We start from the raw sequence: 12,729 nt of genomic DNA, 5'->3' as shown, positions 1-12,729 counted from the left end.
GGGCGAATCAATTCCATTAAAATGACCATTCTTCCATTCTGTGCTGGCGTAGACGAGGCATACTGTGTTTCCGGGACCTGTGTGTCGATAATACGTTCATGTCATTTCAGCAATTAACGGAACAACATAATCTTCTAAGGTCCCATCTTTTTCGGTATTTCCAGGTTAGGCACTTTGTTTATAGTCAATTACCAAATTTCCCTGAGACTCCTGGTACGAACATTGTTGATGCACTTCTTGATTTGCAACCATCACGTAAGGGATTAATTTCTACGGTTTATGTCAAACTGTTGGGCATAAGACAGACCTCTCTTACTAACATTAAAACGGCATGGGAGCAAGATCTGAATATGTCTTTGACAGGTGACATGTGGCATACAATCTTTAAAATGATCAATTCAACCTCTATCTGTGCCCGCCATAGCTTGCTACAATTTAAAGTTGTACACAGGACTCATATGTCAAAATCCAAACTAGCCCGTATATATCCAGAGGTGGATCCCTGTTGTGATAAATGTAAGAGGGAGGATGTTGTGGTCTAATCCTCTCCTTCCATTAGCACATCCGATCAAAGGGAAGTGTAGCTCCCTGTAGTTGGGTATGAACAATAGTCCTCCCAGTCTTAGTGTAAGGAACCAATAGGAGGAGGGCATTGGCACACCAATTCCGCCCACACTTACTGTATTTAAGGCCTAGGCTACAAGCACTTGTTAGTTCGCTGACGAAGCTCTTCGGATGAGGAGCGAAACGTCCGACACCTTCTTTACAGAAGTACAGATGACGTCTCAAGAAGCCTTTCCCTTGTTTATATTCGAATGTTACTCTACTGTGTTTATGCTGTTTTCTTATATTTTCCCACCATATTTGGTGGACTTTTAATATTTTGAAGGCCCAAAGGTGTGAGTTTGGGAAGATCTTGGAACGGATTAGGCTATTTACATGTATTTTACGCTTCGTATAACATAAAATCCCTATAACATAAAGGTTCTTGGAACGGATTATTTACGTTGTAGGGGCGTCTACTGGAGATGTATACACATACATGTAGTACCTACGGTATATCATTGGTAATATTACCTTTTCCCCGACTTAAGAACAATTCGACAAGACAATTATTGCAATTTAAAAAAAAAAAAAAATGATTCTGGAAACAACTACTGTCTAAACTAGTACACATTCAAAAGAAAATTTGTATGAAGGTTGTTCAAGAGTTAGTTAAGACGAGTTGCTTGTTGTCCCTTTACCTCCACTTCACCATGATGTCTGTCAACATGTGCACGGAGGTTCGTGGTGTTTCCGCAGTATTTCATTCTCGCGTAACACATTTTGCAGATGGCGTAGCTTTTGTCATAATCTGGGCCCCCGTCTGTGGTGCTGTAAAAGCCAAAATGAGTCCAAATTGCAGATTTATAAATGTGCTTCGGAGCATCTCATAATTCCCTCTCGATGTTGGAACTTTAGCTGTTCTCTAAACACTGCGACAATACTATAGTGTAAAGATGCCACCCTGGAATAACTCTTGTGAGATGCTTGGGTGGTGTGCTGCCAACGCTGCCAGCTAGTGACCGGGAGTGTAAGTGCAGGACAAAAGCAGCTGCAATGAATACTGTACCCCCAAAATACATATAAAAACATTGACTTGAACGATGTAATATCGCCGAATCGATTATTTTAAACACCGCTACCCCTGATAGCCTGAAAGCCTCCAAGAAGGCTGGGTACTTTGAGCTGACATTCCCCGACCCAAAGACATTGGGAAGTGACCCTCTCATTCACCGTGGATGACTGCAACACAGAGGCACCGAGCCGGGGGGTATTAATAAACCCACACCAGCTCACCGCCTCTCCCCTCTCCGCTAAAGGAGTTTGGTTCCAAAACCCAAACTGTCGGTTGGGGTGAACCCAACTACGTGCAGTCAGAATGCCCCAACCTCTCACATCAGCTAAGGCTCCTTCCCCACCAGAGAAGTGACGTTCCATGTCTCGAGGGGGGACAGGGCCCCATGGGTGAAGGCCCAATCATAGTATTTCCCGTGTACACAGCAAATGTACTCTATCAGGCATGTGTTGGCCTTTCAAGTGTGTCTCGATGCCATTTGGCCACCTGATGACAGTGTCGGCTCACCCTCTGCAACCAAACGGCTGAGTTTTATTTCCACCAATGGGAAGGTGGTGTTTACTTTCACTTTGAAAGCAGGTGCCACCCATCCATCCACCCATCTTCTACTGCTTATCCGAGATCAGGTCACGGGGGCAGCAGCCTAAGCAGGGAGGCCCAGATTTCCCTCTCCCCAGCCACTTCGTCCAGCTCCTCCCGGTGGATCCCAAGGCGTTCCCAGGCCAGTTGCCCAAGCCACCTCATCTGGCTCCTCTCAATGCGGAGGAGTAACGGTTCTACTCCGAGTCTCTCCCGGATGACAGTGTTTCTCACCTTATCTCTAAGGGAGAGCCCAGCCACCCTACGAGGAAAACTCATTTGGGCCGCTTGTACCTGCGACCTTGTCCTTTCGGTCACTACCCAAAGCTCATGACCACAGGTGAGGGTAGAAACGTAGATCGACGGGTAAATTGAGAGCTTTGCCTTTCGGCTCAGCTCTCTCTTCACCACAACAGACCGATGTAGAGTCCGCATCACTGCAGACGCCGCACCAATTCGCTTGTCGATCTCACGTTCCATCCTTCCCTCACTCGTGAACAAGACCCCAAAGTACCTGAACTCCTCCACTTGGGGCAGGATCTCATCCCCGACCCAGAGATGGCACTCCACCCTTTTCCGGGCATCGGGCGTGACTTTGCTGGCGTCTGCGCACGGTGCACATTATTGATCCTAAAACTGCTTTTACGTGAGACACTTCCACCATTTAAAGACTTGCGTGCAGTTTGTAGTCTCCTACTTGAGCCACGCCTCCTTTTACGCCCACACAGCCAGTTAAGAGAAGAAGAATAGACAGGAAGTTGTGTGACTGAAGCATTTTCTACCATTAAGACTGCTTGACTTCTTTTTACACTTGTAAGACACATAAGAACATTCAAATGTGACTTCTATTTCTAAGCCAGCTTGGAGGTCCTGCTGCGTCCCGTACAATGTTTGCATGCTTGCACGGTCATGTGACTCTGCTGCTATCATTAGCCAACTGGAGGGTCAAAGGTGAAAGCACAGATTGTTTCCCCCCAGCAGAGGGCGCCACAGCTGCTCACCTTGTGAACACTCTTGGGGTTCTCCAGCCAGGCGTAGTACATCTCCTCCACATAGTTGGAACTGGTTCCGTTCAGGAAGGGTTCCGAGGCCACAGGTGCCGTGTAACACCTGATTGACTGAAACGTCCTTGTGTAGGTGGCTGTGATTGGCCGCTTCGGGCCGACAGTCTGAGCCGCCTGCGAGGTGGTGAGCGGGCGCAAGCGCACCGCACAAGTCCTTAATCGATGCATAAGAAGTCCTTAAGCTGGCACACGCACGGAGGCGCTCAGTCCAAAAAAAGGCGGGGTGTCCTCAAGGTCAGAATGAGGGATGGCAGTAGGCGACGAAGACTCACACGTGTCCACGGAGAGACCCTGTGATGGGGACAGCACTCACGTTAGCTATTTAACAACAAACATTAAGTCACACGGCACCGTCACGTGCTAGCAGGGGGCGCTGTCAAGATAACTCAGCTGTCAATCATAGTGTCTCACAGACAACAAATCATAAAATGAAAGTGTGTTTCTGCTTAATTTTTTTTTTTTTTAGGAAGCATGGCTGTTGACAGTGATGACAGTAGCAGAGCAGCGGAACAAAGTTTTGACCTTGTTCGCTCTCCTCGCTAACAAAACAGCCCACCTCCATGCTCCTGCGCAAGCCCCGCCCACTCAACAGAGCTCCCTCCTAATTGGCCGCCTTATCATGAAATCCCGCATAAAAATAGACGTATGAGCTTCTCTACTGGGCAGGGCGGCTGTCAATCACGGTCTCCTAGCCCAAATGCTGAGTCGGTCCTTACGAAAACAATACTTAAAAAACAACAACACACAAATGGCCAAACCCAAAGATAACATTAGATAACAGTGTTCACTGCAAACACTAAACGGCGGTTTCACTAGCGTGTAAGCTAGCAGGTAATGTAATTAGCCGCCGAGCGTGTAGTTTCGACTTTATTTTCCTCACCACTTTTGTTATGAGCTACCTCGGCTAACGAGTGTCGCTGAAAGCTTATCAGTCAACAGATCTACTGTAGCTTGTTACCATAGCTGCGGTAAAAGAGTGATTGTGGTGTCAAGGTTGGTGACGTTATGTCTCCTCGAACGGCGCGTGAGCTAGCAGGCATGCTAACGGCTTTTGTCTTCCTCCAATTCCCGAGGACGGATGTTTATTTGGCTTCAGACAGCCACCGGAGGAGAATTTCGCCGATAAAGCAGGCCCGCTGGGCCGGTCACTAACCTCAAAAAAAACTGCGGAGCGACTCCCTTCTCTGCCGGTAGCCCGGACGCCCTTCTTCGACTCTCCCGGCACATGAATGTCACTCCGCCGCCCGAAGTGTGAAAGCGAGGCCGCGGCGGAAGTGACGTCACGACTCACGTCCTGCGCAGTGTATTGGTGCATCACTGAAATAGGTTCGCTTATCTAAATAAAATGACTAGACCGATTGTGATTGAAAATAAATCGCTTTAATGAGAACATGGTGTGCTTGTAAATTTATTTTTACATGTACGTGCACCCAGAGCGACATAATTTTTATTGGAACTTCTGTTATTAGCCACGTGCAAGGCCTTGGCGAGTGAAGTGACGCAGTACGTCAACAATATACCAAAGATATGCATTTTGTCTCAAATATTCACCGAGTGATGAATGCCGCCACGTAAATAAGTGAACATTACAAAAACAAAACACATCACCTCTGATTCACAACCACCCCTTTTGATTAAAATACAAATACAAAAACAGCACAAAGCTGGCGTGTACTTTATGGTACTTGCGTGTGACGTCATCAAGTATCACGCGGTTGGAGACCTCCATTAATCATTTGCAGTAAACATGACATGAACAATTTTCCAGGCTGTGTGTGTGTGTGTTGTGTTTTCCCAACTGAGGAGACGCCACTCGTGCAGTGACGTCATCGTACCTATCACGAGACAACGCCATACTGCATGCCGAGATGGGGCGTTCCAATGTCAGTGCAGACGTGTGCCAGCAGGGGGCAGCAGTGCTTTAAGTCAACATACGTGCAGGCTACCTCCTGCCCTAGTGGTCTTTTTTTTTCCTTCTTCCAAGCAGCCAATCAGAGAAAGAACATCCTTGCGTGTTTCCCATGCTAGCCAACTAGCATTAGCATGCTAAACAACATTAGTTGCATCATCATCATCGTCATCTGCAAGATGCTTCATCTTGCACCCCGGCTTGCGTCCTGGCGGTCGCTAGGTAACAGCACCCAGTGGGCGGGGCTGAGGTGGCTAGACAGGTGGTGGCGGAGGGGGGGCGGGTCTTTGAGGCACCAGAGGCTGTGACGCCACAGAGGGTTTGGGTTTCCTGGGTGGGAGAAAAAAAACCCCACACATCTTATGATGTCACGCAGGTCACACAGAGGTCACAGCGCGGTGAGGCTTACAGAGATGGCGGTGGCGGTCTCGCGGCATATGATGAAGCGGCCCTGCTCGTCTCCTCCACCTACAAACACACACAGAGAGAGAGAGAGAGAGAGAGTGTTTGACGCTGCCACCGTGACGGAGGTGATGGCTAGCGAGGGTTTTACCTGCGGCGGCAGCAGGTGGGCGTGATGCTACGAGATGAGCAGAAGAAGAATCCATGAGGACTTGAAGAAATGTACAAGGAGTAACACGTAAGATGTGCGCCTCACCCCGTCTCTGAGGACGTTGTCGCTGTTGTCCCGGGAGAAAGACGGCGGCTGCGCTCGGGGAGGCGGTCCTCTGCCGGGATTGGCCGACATGACGCCATCAGGCCTGGCGACACAACGACAGCTGAAGGTGGGGAAATCACAGAGGTGATGTTTGGCACTCACTGGTACGCTCGTGACCGCCCCCTGCGCCCGCGGCCGAGGCGCTGCAGTATCTGCTCCCTGCGCAGGAACGCCAACGTCGCCAGCGCCACTAGCGGCAGAACCAGGAAGAAGAAGACCAGCAGGCCGTCCCTTAGCGAGGTGTCTTTGTCTGAGGACATGCACACGCGTCACCGCCACAATGTGACGTGCAGGCGGGTGTGTTACGTCCACGTACCGTTCCAGGTGGGGCCGCTGTCCACGCTTCCACCGTAACCTTTCACCTCACAGAAGGGCGGAGCCCAGCCGGCGTGGCAATGACAGTTCTTGTTGTTGTTGCACACCTGAGCGAGAGAGAGAAAGAGCTCAGTGTGGGGTCATGTGACTTTGGTAGTGGGTCGCGTCTCACCCCGTGACCGTGACACTTCTTCTCCACGTCGCAGTCGAAGTCCAGGTCGGCGACGCCACGACACTCAAAGTTCAGACACACCTGGAGAGGAAAGCGGAGTCAGCGTCCTTGTCTCCTCCTTCCTTTCTCCTCCCCTCCTCACCTTGCCCTCTCCGCACTTGGTGCCCTCGTTCACCATGCCCGGGTCCGGCACGTCCGACCCCAGCATGAAGTCCACACCGTAGCAGACGGCGCCGCCGATGCGCGTGCTGATGATGGACGGCTCGATGCCGAACGCCTTCACGCCCTGCACGTTGGAGCACTGCAGCTTCCCGCACAGGGCGTTTCTATGCCGACAGAGGCAAACATAGTTGCAGGGGTGGGTGTGGGTGCGCGTGGCTGGGGGGGGGGGGGGGGGGGGGGGGGGGGGTCGCCGCCATGGTCACCTGCTCTCACACTTCTTGTAGTGGTAGCTTTGCTTGCCGCAGTTCCCGAAGCGATCACCTTTGCTGTTGACATCTTTGAAGCAGATGTCGTCTGCCTTCTTCGCCTCTGAAGAGGAAGCACATGTTCTTTCAGCACAGGACGCTACCCACGCAGCCCCCCGCTCCTCTCAGACAACTCACTGGGCCCGAAGATGCTCCGACACTGGTCGTCAGCATGCTGACACCTGCCGTTGTAGCAGAAGGCCTGCTGCTTCCTGCACGGCTGACCGTTCTGCAACACACACACATGCACGTCACTGAGGGGGTCCACCGTGAGGGCAGCCACCCCACAGAGTCAGGAGGCCTCACCTGCACAAAGACGTCACTTTGACAAAGAGAAGACGAGCCGTTACAGAACTCGGGCAAGTCGCACTCGTCCCTGCTGGAGCGACACACCGTGCCCCCTGGCAGGAACTACACACACACACACACACACACACGTGTGTCATTTGCATGGCAAGCACTTCCCTCCCTCCTTGGAGTACCTGACAGTTGTAGCAGCACTCTCCATCACCACACTGAGCTCCTGGCTTCAGTCTGCACGTCTGAAACTCACAGCAGGGGTCACTCTCGCACTCCTGGCACACGCACGCACACACACACACACACACACACACACACACACACACACTGTTAGGTCAGGGGTGTGTGTGTGTGTGTCTCACCGTGCTCCCCTCCACCCAAGCTCTTTCCAGACCTTCCGGGATCCGCAGTCGCACTCCTCGCCAAAGTCCACCAGTCTGTTCCCGCAGTTGGGAGCGCTGTAGGCCTCGTCGGGCTGCGGGACGTTCAGGAGACACGACCCCCCCGTCGCCAAGATCATCTTCTCAAAGTCGTCGGCGCTGCAGCTGCTGAAGTTTGCGGCATCTCTGCGGGGACACGAGGAGACCTTCAACGTCAAGGGTGTGGCGCTTCTTGGACTCTGAAGGCATCATCACCACACGCGCGATTCTCTAGCACAACACCAGGGGGCAGTGTTTTCCTCAGATCTTCTTGACCCTGCTTGTTGGAGGAACTAATCCATCTTGCCATTTTATTCCACACTTTGCTCCCTTGTTTGCTTTGTTTTGGTGGCCACAGGAGGGGGAAAGGCCACTCAGCAGAACCGATGGACTAGGGTTAGGGTTAGAGCTAGCTGGCATAAGTTACAGGAGCATAGCATCATGAACTCTTTAGCGCTTTTAGACTGGGAAGCCTCCTGAAGCAGCTACACCAGGGGTGTCCAAAGTGCAGTCCGGGGGCCATTAGCCACAATGCAGACATAAAATTAAACCAAAAAAATAAAATAAAATAAAAATGTTAATAATTGAGCAAAATGCAGACTGTGAAGACAAAAGGCTGAAATGTTGACACTCATAAAAACACAAAGCTTTGTCCTGAAATATAATCTTAGATAAAAACACACAAACAAAAAATTACCGAAATACCACCCCATAGTCACCTTTACACTCCCATTACCCAATATAGTGGACATAATAAGAGAAAATAAGACATATAAGACATAGAAAACCTGTTTGCCACCTTCTAAATACGTTTTTCAACATGATTTGAGCCCTCTAGACATGAAATACCACCCCTATAGTCACCTTGACACTCCTATTACCCAATATAGTAGACATGATAAAAGAAAATGAGACATATAGAAAAGCTGTTTCTGACGTTGTAGGGTATGCTTTTTAAAGTTATTAGAGCCCTGTAGACATGAAATAACAGCTAACAAGTGTGTGTGTGTGTGTGCGTGTGTTACCTGGCTACAGAGTTCATGATGCAGGTGGAGGCGGGGCATGTGCACGTGCGTGTGTCGTCGTGGTTCATGCCGAGGTTGTGACCCAGCTCGTGAGCCACAATGGAGGCGAAGGCGGCCACGTTGTTGTTGGTGAACTGGGGACACACACACACACACACCGATGTGACGAGGAAGCGTGGACCTTTCAAAATAAAGGCTCGCGGGACATACCGCGTTGATGCCGCCGCCATGACTTCTGGAGCACACGGTGGAAACGTACGCCATCCCTGCTGTCACCCCGAAACTCTTCTTCCTGCACCATCACCATCATCAGTGTGTGTGTGTGTGTGTGTGTGTGTGTGTGTGTGCGCGTACGGACAGGATGAGCTGTGCAGAGTCGTGGCGGTGGCGAGGCAGCAGCTCCTTCTCTCTCCACTGGGTGAAGCGACTCAGCACCTCATCGGCTCCTCCCTCCATGCTGATGAGGTTCTGCCTGGTCCAGATCTCCAGACCCACCAGGACCACCCTGACGTTCAGCTGCACGTAGATCTGGGCACACGTGCACACGTATCACTGTGTCCATGCCGTGCTAGTGTGTGTGTGTGTGTGTGTGTGTGTGTGTGTGTGCGTGCGTGTTTACAGCGTCGATGTAGTTGGCCAGATGAACCATGTCCTCCGTCACGGCACTGTCGTTGCTGTTCATGGCCTTGTACTGCAACACAACACTTCCTCATTACTCCACAGGGGCGTGCACGTGGGCGTGTGGGTGTGTCTCACCCTTTCATTGTCAACCACCAGCAGGAGTTCCACGTAGTGTGTTCGATGTAGAACGGCTCGCTTCACCTGGACAACACACACGTCCACACATGCATTTCATGTGTGCGTGTGCATGCGTGTGTGTGTGTGTGTGTGTGCGCACGTGCATGCGTGTGTGCACTCACCCTGCTGCGCGGGTGGATGTTTTGCTGCTCTGTGTGGTTGTGGGAGGTGTGGCCACGCGGGGTGCCGCACCCTCGCGGCTGTGACGTCACGTCCTGCAGGCGGTACAGCAAGTGCCACTCGGGGGCGGAGTCTAGAGGCTCGATGGCGTAGCTGCCGTGATCCAGATGCATCACGCCTCTGACGGGAAACACTACAACACTCAGTTGCTACTCGGTTGGAGGGCAGGGGGGGCCTTTTGTGGCACGTCAGTGCTTTTTTTATTGGCCCATGGCACATTCAAAAATAAAAATCAGCACTAATTCTACAAGAATAAAGTCAAAATATTAAGAGAAAAAGTTGTAATCTAACAAAAAATTGGCATAGTTTTACAAGTGAAAATTAAAATTAAAAAAACAAACAAACAGCAGAAAGGGAAAAACAGTGGTGATTTTACAAGAATAAAGTCAAAATCGAAAGAGAAAAAGTTGTATAATATGACGAGAATAAACCTACGAAGAAAAATTGTTACATTTTTGGAAAATCAGCCTGCGGAAGAAGTTAGAACATTATGGGAATAAAGAAGAATTAGCAGAAGAAAATTTACAAGAAGAAAGTCGAAATATAGAGAGAAAAAAGTCAGTCTCATGAGAAAAAAGCCACAATATTACAAGAATAAAAAAGAAAAATAATTTCATTTAAGAGTTGAAATATTAAAGAAAATTTTTTTTATAGTTAGCAGATACAAAACTAAACAGAAAATAAAGTTGCCATTCTTGAGAGGTTAAAAGTTCAACTGTTATAAGAATAATAAATCCATCATGTTACGAAAAGAAACTGAACAAGAAGAAAGTGGAAAAAGCAGCAGAATAAAGTCCAAATATTAAGAGAACAATGTTGTACTCTAACAAGAAAAAACAAATCACCATTTTATGATAATATGAGGAAAAATTACATCACTTTAGTTGCATGAAGTTGAAACATTTTAAAAAGGAGCGATATTATGAGAAACAAACAAAACGAGTTTGCAGAAAAAGTCACATTGTTGTGAGAAAGAAAGAAGAAAAAGAAGACAAGAACAAAATGAACGCGAAGAAAGTCAAAATAGTTGGAAAATTAAAATTTAAAAAAACAGCACAACTGCAAAAAACTGCTGTCATTTGATCGGAATAGAGTGAAAATATTAAAAATAAATTGGAAATGTATGAAAAATTACATCACTTTAGTTGCATGAAGTTGAAACATTTTAAAAAGGAGCGATATTATGAGAAACAAACAAAACGAGTTTGCAGAAAAAGTCACATTGTTGTGAGAAAGAAAGAAGAAAAAGAAGACAAGAACAAAATGAACGCGAAGAAAGTCAAAATAGTTGGAAAATTAAAATTTAAAAAAACAGCACAACTGCAAAAAACTGCTGTCATTTGATCGGAATAGAGTGAAAATATTAAAAATAAATTGGAAATGTATGAAAAAATAAAAACTAAGTTGTCATGTGTGCTCGTCTTGTTTCTTTCCTGGAATGACGAGCTGCAATCTGCTGAAGACACTCCTGCTGACCGCGACATGAAAAGGCGTATAATGGCTCCTGTGAGAAAGGCTTTTATTTTGGTACCTGAGGCCGTTGCAGATGCTCATGGCGACAGACGAGCCCTCCATGCCCTCCACCACGCCCTGGTAGTGACAATGCTGCTACACACACACACACACACACACACACACACACACACATGCCAGCGTGTCACATGCTGCTTTTTACTTCCTGTTTTTGTGAGCTTTGCTGTGTGAAAGTTGTTGCAGGAAAGTAACTTAAGTAACTAAAGTAACTATCAGTGTGTGCGGGTTACCTGGACGGCAGGTGTGGCCGTGCGGCATGCTCCATCGTGAGCGTACGTGAAGACGGTGAAGTTGGCAGGAAGCAGCAGCCTGCCAACAACAACAACATGTTTGTTGATACGCAGCCTTCTTGCCTACGCCTCCCTCCAAGACATCCGCCGTCTTGTGCTGATGTTTTAGCCACAGCAGCAACAGCCAAAAAGAAGCTGCGAGGTCACTGTGTAGGGCAGTTATCAGCATGCAGATAGCGGCTTGCGGCGTGCGGTGTTGCTATCAGCGCGGCGGATGTCAACACGCTCCTTGGAGATAACGACGGTGGCGAGGAAGCAACGAGGACTTTCACATAAAAAACCCCAAACAGGACGTGGTCACCACTTACCCGTTCCTCTCCAGATGCACCACATGCTCACGTCCCGCCACGCTGATCACGTACGACGCCTGTGACAGGAAGTGAGAAGGGTCACATGTGTGCAATGGGTCAGGGGCGCCACGTTGGCATCACAGGAAGTCATGAGGCCGAGTCAGCACTTTCTTCCTTAGGACTTCCTGTGGACGCTACAGCTGAGTGGGTGCCTCAGAGTTCAGAGGTCACAGCGACAACAAGTTCAATCTCAGCACCTGATTGGGCGGCGAGCCGCCGAGGTCCCTCCTCAACCGGCCTCCGATTGGCCGAGGGACAGTCAGCTGGTAGGCGGACAGGTGCTGCGTCTGCTGCGCATCTGAACCAGGAAATACAATCAAGACAACTTGTAACCATGGCAACCACCTCCTCCCCACCACACTTATCTTAGCGTCCCAGTGATGACCTCCTGGCAGGACCGTGACGCCGCTAGCTAAGCTGCTTAAAGATCAACCTGTCTGTGACCCACAGAGGCACAACTAAACAAATAAAAATAAACAACTAAAGCTAGCGGGTATTGAAACGACGCTAAGGATTCTGTTGGACTTGAGACCAGAACAACACGTAAAGCTCTTAAGTCCGAACACAGGCGTCGTTAAGACGCTCATGAGCCGGGATGGGGGGGGGGGTTCAGGTCCAACCGAGTGGAGCCTCACGTGGTTCTTTCTGGCCCGCTTGTCCTAGTGCAGTAAGACATGCGGACGTCATGTGCCACTCCACACCAGCAGGGGGCGCTAAATTAAAACAGGTCAACGTAATAATGTAATGTAATCTAGTGTAATAGCAATACTTGTTTATGCAGTGAAGATGGCTAGTAGAAGATTCTAGAGTAGCTTGGTCATGACCCCCCCCGCCCACCACACTCACCTCGACATTGACAACTTCCGGTCAACAGAAGCAGCAAAGAGCAGATTTCCAGCAGCGTCTCCCTTCCTCCCATGGTCATCATCGTCTTCCTCGTTCTTCTTCGTGGAAGCTCGGCGGCGGTGAGCCCGCGCGTAGGTTCATACTCC

At 49.3% G+C, this 12,729-nt stretch overlaps 2 protein-coding genes across 9 annotated transcripts in view; both read right to left on the bottom strand.

The window, feature by feature from the left end:
* Positions 1-5,401, bottom strand: part of ogdha (oxoglutarate dehydrogenase a) — a 23,105-nt gene extending 17,704 nt beyond the window's left edge. For 4 of the 5 annotated variants that reach the window (XM_054774604.1, XM_054774607.1, XM_054774608.1 and 1 more), the window contains exons 1-2: positions 4,415-4,571; positions 3,199-3,552 (exon numbers count right to left, since the gene is read on the bottom strand). In XM_054774604.1, the coding sequence (XP_054630579.1) occupies positions 3,199-3,429 (231 nt within the window). In that variant the 5' untranslated portion in view covers positions 3,430-3,552; positions 4,415-4,571. Of the gene's footprint in view, positions 1-3,198; positions 3,553-4,414; positions 4,572-4,936 lie in introns of those variants that run through there. The other variant, XM_054774605.1, reaches the window with a different exon arrangement.
* Positions 4,620-12,729, bottom strand: LOC129180293 (disintegrin and metalloproteinase domain-containing protein 9-like). Of its 4 annotated transcripts, none has more exons than XM_054774613.1 (24): positions 12,584-12,727; positions 11,935-12,035; positions 11,696-11,754; positions 11,328-11,406; positions 11,096-11,172; positions 9,507-9,684; positions 9,343-9,408; positions 9,206-9,277; positions 8,945-9,114; positions 8,797-8,878; positions 8,587-8,720; positions 7,537-7,708; positions 7,325-7,417; positions 7,149-7,253; positions 6,981-7,071; positions 6,801-6,906; positions 6,518-6,701; positions 6,376-6,456; positions 6,205-6,310; positions 5,991-6,138; positions 5,829-5,931; positions 5,724-5,750; positions 5,580-5,638; positions 4,620-5,500 (listed from the first exon to the last, which is right to left on the bottom strand). In XM_054774613.1, exons 1-24 carry the CDS (start codon positions 12,663-12,665, stop codon positions 5,425-5,427), a joined length of 2,451 nt encoding a protein of 816 aa, XP_054630588.1. In that variant the 5' UTR covers positions 12,666-12,727; the 3' UTR covers positions 4,620-5,424. The 4 variants fall into 4 exon arrangements, with proteins under 4 accessions (XP_054630588.1, XP_054630589.1, XP_054630590.1 ...); XM_054774614.1 differs by having other exon boundaries at positions 11,096-11,169; XM_054774615.1 differs by lacking the exons at positions 11,696-11,754; positions 11,935-12,035 and having other exon boundaries at positions 12,584-12,729.

Source organism: Dunckerocampus dactyliophorus, chromosome 4 (assembly GCF_027744805.1).
Source record: "Dunckerocampus dactyliophorus isolate RoL2022-P2 chromosome 4, RoL_Ddac_1.1, whole genome shotgun sequence".
Classification (NCBI taxonomy): Eukaryota; Metazoa; Chordata; class Actinopteri; order Syngnathiformes; family Syngnathidae; genus Dunckerocampus; species Dunckerocampus dactyliophorus.
This window is presented reverse-complemented; position numbering and strand designations above follow the sequence as displayed.